Source organism: Chrysochloris asiatica, unplaced genomic scaffold, assembly GCF_000296735.1.
Source record: "Chrysochloris asiatica unplaced genomic scaffold, ChrAsi1.0 scaffold00025, whole genome shotgun sequence".
NCBI lineage: Eukaryota > Metazoa > Chordata > Mammalia > Afrosoricida > Chrysochloridae > Chrysochloris > Chrysochloris asiatica.
This window is the reverse complement of record NW_006408543.1, coordinates 17,848,801-17,867,876: the sequence shown is the minus strand read 5'-3', so window position 1 is coordinate 17,867,876 and position 19,076 is coordinate 17,848,801. Positions and strand designations below refer to the sequence as shown.

General features: G+C 44.0%; 1 protein-coding gene across 1 annotated transcript in view; it reads left to right on the top strand.

Annotated features, from left to right (window-relative positions):
• The window catches only part of LOC102816050 (chromosome unknown open reading frame, human C14orf159), an 81,330-nt gene that overhangs the window by 30,631 nt on the left and 31,623 nt on the right, over positions 1 to 19,076 (top strand). Inside the window, exons 7-8 of the mRNA XM_006839634.1 lie at positions 6,386 to 6,646; positions 9,429 to 9,528. Of these exons, the coding sequence (XP_006839697.1) occupies positions 6,386 to 6,646; positions 9,429 to 9,528 (361 nt within the window). The remainder of the gene's footprint in view (positions 1 to 6,385; positions 6,647 to 9,428; positions 9,529 to 19,076) is intronic.

The following is a 19,076-nucleotide window of genomic DNA, read 5'->3' as shown; positions in this document are numbered from 1 at the left end:
ACTGCGCTTCCACCCAATCCGCCATCTTGTTTGTTCCCCCCTCCAATAATGTTTTTGTCTTCAGTCTGAATCTGTGCATATACAAGAGGGCTCCAAGAAGTTCATGGAAAAATTCCATTATCTTTGTTTTTTTTAGTTTTTTATTGTGAATTAAGTGACAGTTTAGCAGATCATCAGTTTCACATTCATCAATCTAACGCTTTGCTTCATTATATGGTTACAATCCCCTTCTTGTACCAATAGCTAATAGCATTTACCTCTTGTCACTTTAACTATTCCCTTCCTCCCTGTGTCTCTCACCACCTTCCTCTTTCCTCTGCTAACCTCCTTTTCTATATTGCCTGCCCTGTCACACATGTTAACATGTCTCTAGCCCATGAATGATTTCCCTCCCTCTTTCTCCCCTTGTAACCATCAGAGCTCATTTCTTTTACCAAGAAAACCTTTTAACTTTTTATAACATTGGTCTCATGCACTGTTTGTCCTTTTGTGATTGACTACTTTCACTCAGCATAATGTCCTCTAGCTTAATTCATGTTGTGAGGTGTTTCTCAGATTCATCATTATTCTCCAACATTTCATAGTCTTTCATTGTGTATATGCACCAAAGTCTGTTTAACCATTCTTCTGCTGATGGACCTTTAAGGTTTCTCCATCTTTCTGATGTGTCTCTTACCAACAGCATATCCAAGTCTCCTGTTTTCTTGTCTATTCTTCTCTGTCTCTGGACTGATGCATTTAATTCATTTACAGTTAGTGTAATTATTGATAGGTTTTCATTGATTGCTGTCATTTTGCTCTCTCTCTCTGTGTGTATGTGTGTGTGTGTGTGTGGTGCTGTTGGTTTCTTTGTTCCACATAATTTTCTACACTGAGTTCATTTTGTTTGTGGCTTTACTTTTCATTCTCAGTTCTGTTGTCTTAATGAATCTTTCTGATTTCCCCTTTATTTTTGATATGCAGGTAGATTAATTTTCTATGAGGTAACCCTCTAATTTATTAAATTTTTTTTCCTATTTAAAACAATCAGTTTTATCTTGAAATCTGCCTGACTTCCTTGCCATTTGGCAGTTCTGTGTCTACATTATTCCCTCTTTTTGCCATGCAGTTGACTTCATTATAAATTAATGTCTCTGGTTCCCTATTTCAATCTTGTAAGTCTGTTTTACTTTTAATACTTCCGTATCTGGATTGAGTTCTGGATAATGTTTTTGTGTATGGTAATCTCAGGTTGTTGTCTGCAGTTGTTGGTTCTCAGTTCATAGAACACCTTTTAGCATTTTTGGTAAAGTTGGCCTGGTCATTCAAATTCCTTTAGTTTCTGTGTATCTGGAAATGTCTTAATTTTAGTGTTGTATTTGAGAAATAGTTTTTCTGGGTATAAGATTCTTGGTTGGCAGTTTGTTTTCCTTTCAGAGGGTTGTATATGTCATCCCATTGCCTTCTTGCCTGCATGTTTTCTGCCAAGAAATAAGAGCTTAGTCTTACTGGTTCTCCTTTGTAGGTAACTTTCTTATTTCTTGAGCTATTCTCAGGATTCTTACCCTGTCTTTGGTTTTGGAGAGTTTGAGTGTGATATGTCTTACTGTTCTCATTCACCATTCATGCATCTCAGTGTAGGGTGGCTTTGGCTGGTGTTGGCTACTGTCCATCATTGGTCAGGTGGTAGAGGAGCTGGTATTTGCTCATGCTCAGTGGATGGGTTAGATGGGGAAGGTTCCTATCTCCTGTCAGGTGGGAAAGAGTAACACCCTTCCCCCCTACACACACACAAGAAAACATAACAGAATAAACAGACAAGGAGCCAACAATGGAAAGATGAAATAACAAAGAGAAAAATGAAATAAAAACAGGCAGAAACCAGAAAAAAAAAAAAAAATATATATATATATATAATAACTATAAAAACAAAAGAGGGACAGGGAAGTTGAGCTATAGAAGAGAAAAATAAGAGAAAATAAAAGAGGAAAAAACCTAAAAAAATAACAAAAACCAAAAAGCCTTAAGAATAAATAAAAAGACGAAAGAGGGGCAGGGAAATGGAGCTATAGAAAAGAAAAATAAGAGAGAAAATAAAGAGAAACAAAACACTTAGAAAAACTAGGGAGAGGGAAGATGCAAAGAAAAAGAGAGTAGAGCATAGTAAAGAATGATTAATAGGGGGAAAAAAGAAGAGGGGAAATGAGAAAAGGGAAATCAAAGATACAAAAACAGAAACAAAGTAGAGATATAAAGGATAAAAATCAAGGGAATGGAAAGAGAAGGAAGAGGATAAAGAATAAACAAAAACAATGAAACAACAAAAGGAAAACAAAAAAACAGTGTAGCTGTTGGACCCGGAGAGGAGAAAACTTGGGGGAGGGGGGCCGCCTGCAAGCCAGAGAGCTCAGGAGGTGGGTGTGAGAGGGATGTGACAGTGGAGTTCCGGGCCTTAGCTGAAGTTCTATGGACCTCGGCATTATCTATGTTCAGTGCACTCAATCTGGAAGTAGTTTGTGGAGGTCCTTGATGGAGCTGGTGTCAGGGTTATTGGGATCACAGGGAAGCTGGGGGCAGGGTCACTGGTTAGATGCTGACTTGGCGGCTCTGCAGGTTCTGTAGTTCTGAAGCAGAGCCTGTCTGAATCCAGGCACCAGAACGGCATAGCCGGTTCCCACCTCACACTGGTGTGGTTTCCAGCCACATTTCTCTAAGACCTGGAGATCAAGGTCTGCACTGGGGTTGGATGAGGGGATGAGCTGGCCACACCTCTGGTGACCAGGGGAGTGTAGGGAAAAGAAGGAATCACACCTTTCCGGTTGCCTGTATGAATCTTTTCTGCCAGGCCACTTTCTGTTGCACAAGCTGCTCCCAAGAGGGTCACGTCACATCTGGCCACCTTCTCACCACCAGTCGTTCTCCCTCTCACCATCCCTGCCCAGCTTCTCCTCCCAGCAATCACTCAGTACACTTCTCTAACCTTTCTTCTGAAGGCCAGGGTTCCAGGATTTTCATCTGTGTCTGTTTCACTGGGTCTTTCGTATTTTTGTTGTTGGTGTCCTGGTGTGACTTTGTGGGCTAATGCTCTGGATTGCAAAGTCGGTCTGAACCACAAGGGCAGTGGTTCAAGCTCACCAGATGCTCCTTGGAAACCCTATACAGAGTCGTCATGGGTCAGCACCGACTTGACGGCACTTAACAACAACAACAACATCTTTGTTGGAGAGGATCCACGTAGTGTGTCTGCCTCATTTGTCATCTTCTCTGTTATCCCTTGTTCCATTCTCCCACCAACATACACACATATTTTTAAAACAAAAAATGGGATCGTCCTGTGGTATTCTTTTAGGGCTTGCGTTTTTTTCACTTGATGTTTATACACATCTTTCCATATCATTAGCTGTGGGGCACTGTGGGATCAGCACTGGATTGCAAACCACAAGGTCAGCAGTTCAAAACCCACCAGATGCTCCTCAGAAACTGTCTACAGGGTTGGCATGAGTCGGAACTGACTCAAAGGCACTTAACAACAACAAGCAACCTTTTAAATATTTGTATAGAATTCCATTTTACAGCTGTTCTACCATCTTATCAAAGGAGCTCTGGTAGCATTTTTGTTTGTTTGTTAAGTGCCGTCGAGTCGGTTCCGACCCATAGTGGTTACAAATTGAGCTGCCAGCCTTAAGGTCAGCAGTTCGAAACTACCAGCCACTCGGTGGGAGACAGATGAGGCTTTCTGCTCCCATAAAGATTTACAGCCTCAGAAACCCTGTACAGGGCCGCTATGGGTCGGAACTGATTTGACAACACTTAACAACAACAACAATCATCTTATCAATGCCCCGTTACTTGATATTTATGTTGTTTCCAACCTGAACAGCACTACAGTGAATATACTTAAGGCTAAATGTGCACATAGTCATAGTTACATCCTTAGAGCACATTCCTAGCAGTGAATTAAGGAGCTCTGATAGCGTAGTGGTTTACAAATCAGGCTGCTAACCTCAAAGTCAGCAGTTCAAAACTACCAGCTGCTCTGAGGGAGAAAGATGAGGCTTTCTGCTCCCATAAAGATTTACAACCTCAGATATACAGAGTCTCTGTGAGTCTAAACCAATACCACAGCACACCAGCAGCCGCAGTGAATTACTAGCTCTGGTAAAATGTACAAATCAGCCTGGAGACACTCTCACGAGCAGTGCATGAAAGGCCATCTTCCCACAGTATGCCTCCACCCAGACCACCTTCCCACCCAGTTCTCCCATAGGTAAATGCAGGTACTCAGGGATGAGGCCAAGGCCACATAGCCACCATGTACCAGCACCTGAACTTGAATGTAAGCTTCCCGATTCTATATCTGAAGCTGTGTCTGCAGACCTCTGTCTTCCCGTGGCCCTGTGTCCCTCCGAGGTGACCTGAGTGTGGACAAGGGCACATGGTGTATGAGGATCAGGAAGCTGTGCTGCCCAGCTGGAACTGACTTGGTAGCTACTAGCCGGCATGTGTAGTACAGCCCATCTCTCTCCTGCCCACCTGGGTTCATCCGTTGCTGTGGTGGGTGGTCCTCAGCACCCTGAGAGCTTCCCACCTTAGATGCTAGCTTCTATCTGATCCTCCACCTGAAGGCTTTGTCTGCGCCTCTGGTAACTGCTACACCACTGTGGATAGTCCGGGAGCACAAGGAATTCACACCCGCACAGGGCAGCCTTCACCCATAGGCGACAGGAGCCAGCAGTTAACTGTCCAGCCTCCTGTCCTCTAGTAGGACAGTCCTGAGGTGGGTTTAATATAGTTTCTTAGAGAACCTCAAGCAGGACTGAGTCTCAGGTGCCTTCAGAGTACAAGAAAAAGAAGAGGCAGTCTGCTTCAGTAAAGATCCACAGCCTGTGGGCAGGTCTACTGTGGCCTAGAGTCACCACCATCGGAATGGACTCAGTGACCGTGGGCGTGGTTCTGAGGTTACCTTCAGAATAACGAACACACCCCCCTTTTTTTTTTTTTTTTGTGGCTATTCTCCCTCCCCTACCTCACTTTCCCCATCTTCTGACTTCCGGTTCCGGGGATCACCTTCCACTAAAGTACATGTGCCCAAGTCTTGGTCTTAACGTCTTCTTTTAGAGGGTCACCAGCTATCCCCTTCTTCATTATGCTGTTGTTGTTGTTAAGTGCCATCAAGTCAGTTCCGACTCATAACGACCCTGAATAGGGTTTCCAAGGAGCCGCTGGTGAGTTTGAGCCACCAACCTTGCGGTTCAAACCAACCTTGCAGTCCCGTGCTCATCCTACAGCGCCACATCAGGACCCCATGAAATATATAATATATTCCTCATTCTATATATTATACATTTTCTGTATTCACTAAACTACTGGTGACCACCAAGTCCTTTCTGACTCTTGGAGACCTTATGTGTGTCTGAATAGAATTGTGCTCTGTTTGGTTTTTCAGGAGTAGATCACCAGGCCTTTCTTGCAAGGTACTTGTGGGTGGACTTGAACCTCCAACCTCTCAGCTAGTAGTCAAGTGTGTTAACTGTTTGTACCATCTAGGATTCTTTATTCGGTAGGGTAGGCTAGCTGTCATTATAAATAACTACAAGAGGCTTTACTCAGATGCAATAGTTCATGTCTCTGTCACGTGACAGCAGTCCAGAGTGGACTTGGAGTGGACTGGACGGTGGTCTGCTCCACCCAGCGACTCAGGGAACCAGAAGACCACGTGACTTCCCAGGAGATGCCAATTGCCAATGTTTCAGTCGCCCGCAGGGAAACCTCTTCAGGAAGTGCCCAGGCCCTGAGGTTGTGCAGGTCACAGTCACTGGGTGACTGACCGAGTGGTCCTTCGCTGTGGGTGCTGTTGAATTGGCCTCGGGTGACAGAGTAAAACTGGCCCCCCAGGTGCCCTCTCTGCTGTCGTATTTCTGGGAGCAGATCGTTAAGTCTTCCTCCCACAGAGCTGCTGGATGGATTTGAATTGTGAACCCATCAGTTAACATCAACACTTCACAATTCAGCAGCAAAGAGCATGTGTTCTAGGGAACAGTGAGCAGTCTCGGCCACATCCCTCAAAAAAAAAAAAAAAAGATTTTATGCAGTACAGTTTGCTACTTTAAATATAAACCTTTTCGTTTATGATTTCTTTTTTTTTTTTTTTTAAGTTTTTATTGTGAATTATGTGATGATTTACATGGAAGAACAGTATCTTTACATTCATCCTATCATATTTCATTTCACTGCAATGATTACAATCCCCTGCATACATCATCAAACAACCAATGGGTACACCCCGCACACTTGCCCCCAGGGCCATCAGCACACAACCCCCCTCCCTCCCTGAGTCTAGAGTCCCCAAGCGCTCCTTGTCTCCACATCATATGATTTCTTTTTTGTTGTTGTTGTTTAATTTTAGGTAACCGAGGCATCGGTCACCTGCTCTGCAAAGACGAGCTGCTGCGGGCCTCTCTGTCGCTGTCGCATGCCCACTCAGTGCTCATCACCACGGGCTTCCCCACACATTTCACCCACGAGCCTCCGGAGGAGACAGATGGCCCGCCGGGAGCTGTTGCTCTGGCTGCCTTCTTGCAGGCCTTGGAAAAGGAGGTGTCCATGGTTGTTGACCAGAGAGCTCTAAGCTTGCACCAGAAGATTGTGGATGAGGCCGTTGAGCAAGGTGGGCACAGTGAAGTCCTTTGTGGTCTTTGGTGGGTGAGGCTGGAGGGAACTGGTGTTGGTGGAACTTTTGGGGCTAACAGGCACAGTGTTGTCTCCGGATAGGGCATCCTCCTTAAAGCTCACAACAATTTTTTGGTGTCAGCAGTATTATCCTCACTTTGTAGATAAAGAGACTGAGGCTCAGAGAGCTCTAGGTGGTTTCTGAACCCAGATCCACCAGATTCCAAAGCCCATGATCCTGCCTGGGCACTTTCCCCCTCAGAGGTGGTCTCAGCTCCCCGGGTCAGCTCTAGACTACTGGAGCTGGGTGAGGGGTTGTGGAGTGTGTGGAGTGGTCTCCTGTGGTCCACTGAGCAGGATGCTCCACTCTGCCTGGGTCCTGGAGCACCCAGGTGGGTGTGAGGGCTGCAGGTGTTGGTGACCTCTGCAATCCGCTGTCTTCACCCCCTGGAAGCTGCAGGAGTGTCGTTCCTCATAAGCTGCAAGTCCAGTGAACCGATGCTGCTTCCCACTCTGTCTCTCCGATTTGTAGAAAAGTTTGTTCCCTTTTGTGTTAATAAAGGAAGGGCCTCCGCCCCAGGAAGGTGGACCCATTCTACCTGTTATGTTGCAGTGAAGCCGTTCTGCTGGATTAATGTGTATGAAGTACCTACTATGAGGTACCAGGCCTCCCTGGAGAGTGTGGAATGCCTGTTAGACTCTAGCAGGAGCCGAGAAGGCAGTGCAGAGATGATGCAGTTCAGGAGGGCAGTCTGGGCTGGAAAGATAAATTGGAGAGCTCTTGGCATATTGATGGCATTTAAAGCCAGGAGGCTGAATGAGATGAGATCAGTGAGGTAGGAAGTGGAGACAAGCAGAGGGCCCAGAACTGTGCCCTGGGACCCTCCATGAAAGGGAGAGAAGGGGAAGCCTGCCAGGGACCAGCCACTGAAGCATGAGGAAACCAAAGAGCTGGGTCGTCATGGAGTGAAGAAAGTGGTCCTAGAGGAAGGGACGGCCACTATCCCAGACACCAACAGGCCGGCAGCCGCTGCCTGACAGCTGGTTCGGTGGGTGTTATCAGCAGCCCCTTTCCCAGATGGAATTCTGCCCTGGCTGTCCATGTTCCCGCTGGACCCATACTCAGAACCAGGTCATACCCACCCTGAGGCTTGATGCGCTGTTGTTAGGTGCTGTCCAGTTGGTTCCAATTCCTAATGACTCTGTAGAACAGAGTAGAACTGCCCATAAGGTTTAATCCTTACAGAAGCAGACTGTCTTCTTTTTTTCCCATGGAGCTGCTGGCTGGGTTTGAACTGCAAACCTTTCAGTCAGCTAAGCAGGGCTCCTTACATTGTGACCTGGGGGTGGGGTGGGGGGGATGTTCTATTGGGCTTTGCACAGCTTTGATCACATTTGAACAAAGAAAAGTGATTTGGCCTTTGAATGAAAATTATAGAAATTATGTTGGTTCCTTGCATAATGGAGCCTAGGAGTCCTGGTGTGGTACTGTAAGGTAAGCACTGGACTGCTAACTGCAAGGTCGGCAGTTCAAATCCACCAGCCATTCCTTGGAAACCCTCTACAGAGTTGGTATGAGTCAGAACCGACTTGATAGCACTTAACAACAATAACAAAGGATAAGATTGAAAGAGAAAAAGCAGTCATTTCTTCCCTTTCCATGGGACTCAGTAATCTGTGTCCTCCATCCTCCATCCTCCATCCAGTCGTGAGGAAGCTGGAGAGAGCAAGGAGTCCCTGGCTGGTACAAACCTTGACTGAGTGCGCTGCCAACAAAAGGAGGCCTGCTAAGACTGGGCTTTCTTTGTTATGTTAATAAGACCAAATCACCTGGGAGACGTAGAACAGCAGCTAGACACCAAGAAGCAAGCAGAGAAGGGAAAAGGCAGATACCAGGCCAAGAATCAGAAGCTGGAAAGAGAGGAGGTCTTCCTCCAGGGCCAACCCAGAGAGAAAGTCTTCCCCAAGAGTGGGCACCCTGAATATCTGGAGTCCTGGCGTGGCACTGTGGGATAATGCAGTGGGCTTCAAGGTCATTTTGAACCACAAGGTTAATGATTCAAACTCACCAGCCACACCTTGGAAACCCTATGCAGGGTCTCTATGAGTTGGAACCGACTCAATGGCACTTAACAACAACAACAAAAACTGTGAGAAGCACTGGACTGCTCACCACAAGGAGTGACTGGTGAGTTTGAACCGCCAACCTTATGGTTCAAACCGACCTTGCGGTCCAGTGCTTATCCCACAGCACAATAGGAGTAGTGGCACCAATCCATACGCTTGGTTTTGCCCAAGTTATTTATCGGTTCTGGGCCTCAGTTTTCCTCCTCTGTGAAATAGGGTTAATAATGGTTCTTGTGTCATAGAATTGTTATGACAAGTAAATGCTAAACACTTAGCAAAGGGCTGGCACACTGTCATCGTAGGCCCAGGAATATGCACCAGCTCTCACGATGGCAGCAGATCAGGCAGACCTTCCATTACCTGTGTGTTATGGGCATCTGCCATGTAGCTTATTTCCTGAGTCATACTGTTGGTGCCACGAACCCTGATTCCTCTCCCTATCCCCAGCTCTAAGGTCTACTCAGTATCAACAGTAACCACATGAAATACCACATGACTGTCCTCTGTGTTGGAAGTGTTGGCTTACCTGTATTCTACATGTAGACATTACTTGAGGATAGTAACATGCTTTCCAAAGGAGCTTGGAAAGGTCAACATACGTTTCCAAAATTCAACAGTAGAACTGATGTGTCTACCTTTTACCTTTATTACAGGTGTTCTGAAGGCCCCGATCCCGTTATTAACATATCGGGGTGGATCAGCAGAAGCCGCTCAGGATTTCCTGCACAAAGATGGGGACCCCAAGTCACCTAGGTACGTCTGTCCCATCCTGGCTTTGTCATGTGGTGGTGAAAAAGCTCACATGCTGCCAACTTTACCAACCAAGTTTCTTTTCGGCTTAGCCCTCTAGAAGGAACAAAGCCAGGAATAAAGTTGCTAATGTAGCCAACTAATAATTGAGGCTAAGGGGATCTCAGGATGTGCTGGGGACTTTGCAAAGGGTTGACAGGGAGAAAAGCCATGTCTTCCTGCTAAAGGGAAGTGGCTGGGCTTTCCTGAGCCCGGGGAAGCTTTTTATCCCCCTCAGTGAAGTCCTGGGGTGGCATTGTAGCATCAGCGCTGTACTGCAAATCACAAGGTCGGTGGTTCAAGCCCACCAGCTGCTCCTCAGAAACCCTACACAAGGTGGCTATGGGACCACACCCTCAAGGGACCTCTCCTTACTTGAAAGGCAGTACCAGGGTGGTGACAAGTCAGAACCTCTGGTAAGATGGTGATTCAGATGTAACCCACCCAAATCTTACCTCATTAACGTAACTCCAAAGCGAGGCTGTAACCACAGGCATGGAGGCTGGGATTTGTAACACATCATCAAACAGGACTGCGGCTAACAACGAAACAATACCACTACCATGGAGTCATTCGACTCATGGCGACCTTGTAGAACAGTGTAGAACTACTCCCTAGGGTTTCCGAGGTTGTAAATCTCTACAGAAGTAGACTTCCTCGTCTTTCTGTCATGGAGTAGCTGATGGGTTTGAACCACTGACCTTTCAGTGAGCAGTCCATTGTGCCATCAGGCCTCTTGGACCATGTCTGGTTGGTTGATTGTGTGCTTACCAAGTCAGTTCTGACTCACAGTGACCCTGTATAGAGTTTCTGAGGCTATAAATCTTTACAGGAGCAGAAAGCCTCATCTTTCTCTTATGGACTGACTGGTAGATTAGAACTGCTGGCCTTGCGCTTAATAGCCCAGCTTGTAATCCATTACAGTGTTATTGTTGTTATTGTTAGGTGCCATCGAGTTATTACCGATTCATAGTGACCCTATGCACAACTGCCCAGTCCTGGGCCAACCTCACAATTGTTGCCATGCTTGAACGCGTTGATGCTGCCACTTTGCCAATCCATCTTGCTGGGGTCTTCCTCTTTTTCTCTGACCCTCCACCTTAACCAGGGCTAGATTAAGTAATTTACTGCACCTCAGGGGGACGTCTGATGCTGGGGAACAGAGATTATTCCAGTTTCTGAGTAGAGGGGGCTTGAGCCTGACCCCACCATGGGAAAAAAGCTCCAGTGTTTGGAGAAGATATGCTACTTTTTCCCGAGGAACGGCCTTCAGATGAGTGAATTGCCTGCTGCTTTAGCTAAATGGACTCTTCCGGGCTTGAAAAATCAATCCACTCCAATCAAGTATGTAATTGAGTTTTCCCTAAGGGGAAGGCCCGTGACCAATGTTCTCCCTTCAGAACAGAAGGACACACTGATCCCAACTGGTGCACTTGTTTGAAACTGCCTTTTCATCACCACAGAACTGGGCAGTGTTTTGTTTTGTTGGGGATTCAGGTGACATGTCCCTGTTTTCTGGTCTCTCTACTTCTCACGGGCCTGTCTTTTCCTGCTCTGGAAATGGTCTCAGGATTATGTTCTGAGACCTCTTCACTGGCCTACTCATTCCAGATATATGTGATGCCGTCATATTCTAGGACAAGCAAAGGGCAGGGACAGGCACATCGATTTTTGTTTGTTTATTTTAACAATGTTTGCAGAAAAAACATTCAGACTTAAGAGTTTAAAGAACTTTATCATGAGAGAATCAAATTGTACCATGTTTCCATGTTCTTAAATTAGATAACAAAATAATGTTTTCTGTCTATAATAATAGTATCATCAACAACTAATATGTACTGGCCACTGAATAGCCAGGCTCAAAACCAAGCACCTTACCTATATTTTCCCGTTGAATCCTTTCAATAACTATGAGATAAAAACAACCGGTTCTGGGGTGGGGGGGCAAGCTTATAGGATATACCCTTTGGTTGATGATGCATGGAGGGGATTGTAACCATGGCAATGAAATGATATACGATAGGATGAATGTAAAACTAATGTTCTCCCATGTAAACTATCACATAATTCACAAAAAAGCATTTAAAAACAACAACAAAAAAAAAACACAAAAAACGGTTTTGACTCACAGCAACCTCCTTTGCGTCAGAGTGGAACACTGTTCAAGAGGATTTTCATTGACTGAATTTAAAATAAATTGCCAGGCCTTTCTTCCAAGGTACTTCTGGGTGGACTCAAACCTATAACCTTTGGTTAGCAATCAAGTGCTTAACTGTGCCTCCCAGGACGGTGTTGGGAGCTGTCATTGAGTCGCACTCACAGTGACCTGTATAACAGAGTAGAACTGTCCCCAGAGGACTTCGTACGCAGAACTCTTTACAAGGGCAGATCGCCAGGTCTTTTCTCACATGGAGCGGCTGGTGAGTTCAACTGCCACCTTCCAGTTAGCAGCTGAATGCCTACTCATTGAGCCACTGAGACTTTTTAATGTCTGAGATGTTGTTAGGTGCCATTGGATGGGTTCTGACTCAGAGATTCTCTGTACAACAGAGCAAACACTACCTTAGTTCTCAAGTGCTACTATACCAGAAATATCACAAGGGGATGGCTTTAACAAACAGAAATTTACTTTCTCACAGTTTAGGAGGCGAGAAGCCCGAATTCAGAATGTCAGCTCTGGGTAAATGTCCTTGTCGCCTTTCAGTATCTGTAGGCCCTGCCTTCCTCGTTGTTGTTCTTGTTAGGTGCCGTCAAGTCAGTTCCGATTCATAGTGACCCTGTGCACAACAAAACAAAACACTGCCCAGTTCTGCACCATCCTCACAATTGTTACATTTGAGCCCGTTGGTGCTGCAGCTGTGTCATTCCATCCTGCAGGGGTCTTCTTCTTTTTCGCTGACCCTCCACTTTACCAACCATGATGCCCCCTTCTTCAGGGTCTGATCTCTCCTAATAATAACACGTTCAAAATATAAAAGATGAAGTCTCGCCATCCTGGCTTCTACAGAGCATTCTGGCTGTATCTCTTCCAACACAAATTTGTTTGTTCTTCTGGCAATGTGTGGTACTTTTAATATTCTTCTCCAACACCATCATTCAAATGCCTTGATTCTTCTATGGTCTTCCTTATTCATTGTCCAACTTTCACGTATATGTGAGGTTACTGAAAATGCCTTGGCTTTGTTGAGGCGTACCTTAATATTTTTGCTCTTGAACACTTTGAAGAGGTCTTGTACAATAGATTTGCCTAATGCAATATGTCGTTTGATTTCTTGACTGCTGCTTCCATGAGTGTTGATTGTGGATCCAAGCAGAATGAAATCTTTGTTAACTTCAGTCTCTTCTATATTTATCATATTATTAGTCCAGTTGTGAGAATTTTTGTTTCCTTTACCTTGAGGTGCAATCTGTACTCAAGACTGTGGTCCTTGATCTTCATCAGTAAGTATTTTAAGTCCTCTTCACTCCCGCAAGCAAGGTTGTATCATCTGCATATCTCAGGTTGTTAATGAGTCTTCCTTGAGTCTTGATGCCATGTTCTTCTTCATATAATCCAGTTTCCCAGGTTATTTGTTCGGCATACAAACTGAATAAGTATGGTAAAAGAATACAACCCTGGTGCACACCTTTCCTGACTTTAAACCATGCATTGTCTCCTTGAAGATCTCTTATGTCTTGATTTACCATGACTTGGGTCAGAAGCCCCTTAGTGCCCCCTGGGTCTAGGAGCTTCACAATTCAGGGACCCCAGGCCTAAAGGATACACCCCACCTCAGGATCGTTTTATTTTGTGGTTGTAGTTCCATCCTTCTCTGCTTACTTCTCTTGTAAGATAAACGGTCTTGTAGCCCACATCCCCAAACAAACTTCCTTTCAATTGATTTTTCCTCCTAGTGGGAGTGGTGACATTATATTTAGATGTCACCATTGGGGATCACTATATCTTAACTGCTAAACCACTGAGAATCCTGGCCCAGTCTAGTGGGTACAGAACCATAAGTGTCACACTGTCCTGCTCCGCACCAACCTCACCTTCCTTCCTGTACTTAAGCCAATTGTTGCATCCATCTCGTTGAGGATCTTCCTCTTTTTTTTGACCCTTTACCAACTGTTACTAACACCACTTTACAGTTGCAGAAGTTAAGCAGTTTGCCCAAAACCATTCACAGGAGGATCTGGCATCTGAACCTGTTGCTGTTAGGTGCTATTGAGTCGGTTCCAACTCATCATGAGCCTATGTATATCAGAACGAAACATTGGCCAGTCTTGTCACATCCTGACAATTATTGTTATTTAGGATCCCATTGTTGCTGCCACTGTGTCAGTCCATCTCATTGGAGTCTTCCTCTTTTTCACTGATGATCCACTTTACGAAGCATGATGTCCTTCTCCAGAGATGGGTCCCTCCTGATAATATATCTGAAGTATGAGAGATAAAGTCTTGTTATCCTCACTTCTAGGAAGTATTCTGGCTGCACTTCTTCCAAAACAGATTTGTTTGTTCTTCTGGCATTTCATCATGCTTTCAGTATTCTTCACCAACACCGTAACTCAAATGTATCCGTTCTTCTGCAGTCTTACTTACTCGTTGTCCAACTTTCACATGCACATGAGGTTATAGAAAATACCATGACTTGGATCAGAAGCCCCTTAGTCCTCAAAGTGATCTTTGTTCTTGAGCACTTTAAAGAGGTCTTGTGCAGCACATTTGCCTAATGCAATACGACCTTTGATTTTTTTTTAAAGTTTTTGTGAGGTTTACGTGGGAGAACATCAGCTATACACTCATCCTATCATATTTCATTTCATTGCAATGATTACAGTCCCCTCCATGAATCATCAAATAACCCCAAAGGGTACACCACACAGGCCTGCCCCCCCCCACCAGCCACCAGCACACAGCCCTTCTCCCTCCCTGAGTCCATTGTCCCCAGCCACTCCATCTGTCCACATCATCATCTCTGCCTCCATCCCTGGTGTCACTGCCTCTCTGGGTAGGGTCCCGCTCTCTGTTCTTATCCCTTGATGGTCCCAGGGACCTCCGCTCCTGGGCTGCAAAATCAATCACTCCCCTCCTTTTGTCGAAAAACATCTTCCTCTCTATTTCCTGTCCTCACAGTCAGTCCTGATGGCAATTATTCACTGTTGTACCACAAGAGTCTTATCTCCATTTCCTTTCCCCAGCCCGGTCCCAACGAATTGGAAGTCATTCGGTGGTGATTCTACCTTCCCCTGCCCCATCTGGAATTAGGTTCCCTCCTGAAAGCTTGTAAGCCAGTCACTTCTTGCCTTTATAAGTCCCCCCCCACCCCCGTTTTGGGTAGCCAATGTCTATGTTGCCCATCCCTGTCAACCCTGTGTACCGAGGGGGTGGGAGTGATCCTTGCTGTAAAGATTTGTTCCCTTTTTTGAGCTGTTATATACATAAGCATAGGTTGTTGTTGTTGTTAAGTCTTTCAAGTCAATTCTGACCCATAGTGACCCTGTATAGGGTTTCCAAGGAGCAGCTAGTGAGCTTGAAATGCCAACCTTGCAGTTCAAATGGCTTTGCAGTCTGGTGCATTAAAGTTCATCAGATTGTAGCGGGTTACTCTTTTTTTTCCTCGTCTTTCTTCTTCTAGTTGAGTTCTGATCATCCAGTCATCGAAGCCAGGTCAAGTGAGTACTATCTGCAAGTATGGGTGTTCTTGTGCATCTCCCCTCACTTCATATCAGCTGCTGCTTCACTCTCCGCTCTAGTCCTCTGTGGCCAAGTCACTGCCTCTGGACCCAGGAGTCCCTGGGTCTTGCCGTACTACTGGCCATCCAGGTCTCCACCTGGCTTCACAGGGGTCTGTTGAATATGGTCGGGATTAGTCCCAACTTCAGTGCTGTTTTTTCCCCCCTCTTCCCTTATCGGTGACCAACATGGTCACCAGCCAGACCACATGCTTGCTCATGTATTCCCCTTGAGTCTCAGTCTTGGAAGGGGGTTTGCTCTAAGAGGTCCCGACCACTTGCCTTGATGGCTCCCAGGCGAACAGCTTACTTGTTCTTGTAGTAATCAATCAGACTGCCATTGTTTCGGATTTTTCCTGCTGGTTTTTCTTTCATGAAGTATCTTCTGTTCTTCTAGCTGCTTCAGGCTGGTCTACTCGTCCTTTCCAGTGGACATTTCCTACTTCAGTCGGTTCTGGATGGGGTTCTGGATTCCACCTATGGTCTTGTGCAATGTAAAGGCTTCACAGGAAGCCTCTTTCACTGGGCAACTTCTAGCTACAGTGGTCAAAACAGCCTGGTATTGGCTTGTATTTTTTGTGGGTGAATACCAAGTAGAGGAATTGCTGAATCATAAGCTATTTCTATTTCTAACCTTCTGAGGAAGCATCATGTTGCTTTCCAGAGTGGTTGGACCATTTTGCAATCCCACCAAAATGTTGGAGGGTCCCTGTCTCTCTGCATCCTCGCTAGCGTTTATTGTCCTCTACTTTTTTGTATTTTTAATGTGGTGCTGGATTCTGTTGGCTAGGATTTTGTTGAGAATTTTACATCTATGTTCATGAGGAATATTGGTCTCTAATTTTCTTTCTTAGTGATGGCCTTCCCTGGTTTTGGTATGAGGGTTATGCTTGCTTCATAAAAAGTATTAGGAAGTTTTCCGTCCTCTTCTATATTCTGGAATAATTTGAGTAGAATTGGTGACAGCGCTTTCCTGAATGTTTGGTAGAACTCACCAGTGAAGCCATCTGGGCCTGGACTTCTTTTGGTTGGGAGCTTTTTGATGACATGATCAATTTTGTCTTTTGTTACGGGTCTGTTCAAGTTTTCTACTTCACTTTGTGTAAGTTTTGGTAGGTCGTGTTTTTCTAAAAATGTATCCATCTCTTCTAAGTTTTAGATTTTGTTAGAGTACCACTCTTCATAGTATTCTGTTATTATCCTTTTTTATTCCGTTTGGTTCCATTGTGACATCGTCCGTGTGGTTTCTAATGCAAGTTATTTCTGTCTTCTCCCTCTTTTCTTTGGTTAGGTTTGACAATGGTTGTCAATTTTATTAATCCTTTCAAAGAACCAGCTTCTTGTCCTGTTGATTCTTTCTATAGTTTTTCTGTTTTTCCATCTCATTTATTTTGCTCTGGTCTTTATTATTTCTTTTTTTTTAGTGACTGTAGGTTCCCTCTGTTGGTCAGTTTCTAATTGTTGGAGATGCTGTGTTAATGTGTTAATTTTGGTTCTTTCTTCTTTTTGGATGTGCGCATTTATCACAATAAATTGTCCTGTCAGCACCGTTTTCACAGTGTCCCAAAGATTTTTGTATGGTGTGTTTTCATTCTCATTTGTTTTTAGGAACTTTATGAATTCACATTTAATTTATTCTTTTACCCAGTCGCTTTTCATCGGGGTGTTGTTCAGTTTCCATGTATTTGACTTTACTTCCTTAGTCTTCTTGTTGCCGATTTCTAGTTTTATAGCATTGTGGTCTGAAAAGATGCTCTGTAGTATTTTGATGTTTGTAAATTTAATGAGGCTTGCTTTGTGACCTAACACATGGTCAATTCTGGAGAATGTTCCATGTGCACTAGAGAAGAAAGTATATTGTGCTGTTGTTGGGTTGAATGCTCTGTACACGTCTATGAGGTGAAGTTGGTTGATTGTGCTGTTTAGTTCCTCTGTAGCTTTGTCAAGTTTCTTTCTGGTTGTTCTGCCCCTGTTTGAAAGTGGCGTGTTAAAATCTCCCACTATAATTATAGATTTATCTATTTCTTTCTTCAATTCCAGTAAGGTTTGCTTCGTATATCTTGTGCTCTTTCATTGGAAATGTAGATATTTATTATGGTTATGTTATCTTGCTCAATTTACCCTTTGATCATGTGATAGTGTCATTCTTTGTCTCTTATGCTGGTTTTTGTCTTAAAGTTTACTTTATCAAAGATTAGAATTGCCACTCATGCTTTTTTATTGTTGCAGTTAGCTTGGTATATTTTTTTCTGTTTTTGTCTTTGTGTGTAAGGTGGTGTGTCTCTTGCAGGCAACATATTGAAGGGTCTTGTTTTCTTATCCAATCTGCCACTCTCTGTCTCTTCATTGGTGCATTCAATCCATTGACATTCAATGTAATTATCGATAGGTATGAATTGCTGCCATTATGTTAATTTTTTGGTAGTACTATTCATTCATTTGTTCTGCATGCCTTCTTGTGCTGAATTTGTGGGTTTTGTGCTATTTCTTGTCAGTTTCTTCTTAGGATTCATGTTTGCTTTTTCTGTTTGGAAGTTCATTTTCATGGCAAGTTGTGAAGTATTAACTTTCTTTGGGGTTACCTTATAGTATATTAACTTTTCTCTCCATTTAAGAGAATCTATTGTATCCTGTATTCTACCTGACATCCTCACCACCTGGATCTCTGTTACTATATTTATCCCTTCTTTGACATTTATGTTATTTTGATCTTCGGTTGACCTCTCAGCTCCTTTGAATTCATTGTTTTAATTTTGTTCTGTTCTGAACTCTGCTGTCTGTCGACTGAATTCCAGGTGGTGTTGCCATGCCTGTCAATCTCTGATTGTTGTCTGTTCTTGTTGATTTTCAGTCGAAAGAACTCCCTTTAAGATGTTTTGAAGTGCTGGATTGGTTTTGATAAAATCTCTTAAATTCTGTTTATCCTGGAATGTTTTGATTGCAACATTGTTTTTGATTGATAGTTTTGCTGGATAGATGATTCTTGGTTGGCAGTTTTCTTTTCTTTCAGGGTTTTGTATGTGCCTCCCCATTGCCTTCTTGCCTACATGGTTTGTGCTGAATAGTCAGAGCTTAATGATTTGCTTGCCTTTGTAATTGACACGTCTCTTCTCCCTGGCCACATTTAGGATTCTCTCCTTGTCTTTGATTTTGGAGAGCTGGATTATTATATGTCTTGATGACTTTCTTTTGGGGTCTGTCCTTCCTGGAGTACGTTTGGCTTCTTGAATGTTTATCTTCTCATCTTTTAAGATGTTAAGGAAATTTTCTTCCAGAATCTCTTCAACTATCTCCTATGTGGACTTCTCTGATTCTTCCTGTTCCGGAATGCCAAATAATTCTTAAGTTGTTCCTCTTCATGTTATCCAGAATGAATCTTAGACTCTCTTCAGATTTTTTTATCCTTTTTTTTGCTTGCTCTTCTATCTTAGCAGTATTGAGAGATTTGTCTTCCAGCTTGCTAGTTCTGGCTTCTATCTCATCTATTCTGCTCCTTTCCCCTTTCAGTGTATTGTCCGTTTCTGATATATTATTATTAATCATCTGGACCAGTTTATACAGGTTTTGAATTGTTTCCAATGCTGTATCAATCTTTTTTGATTGCTCTTGTAGTACTTTCCTGACTTCTTGTTTGTTTTCCTCCATCCCTTTTCGGAGCACTTGAATTTGCTTCGATATCATTCTTCTGAATTCCTTCTCAGGCAAATCCAAAATCTGCTCTTCCTCTTATGAGGAGTCTTTGTCTGCCTCCAGTGCATTTGTCTCAGTTACTCTTTTCTGGTTTTGGACATGTT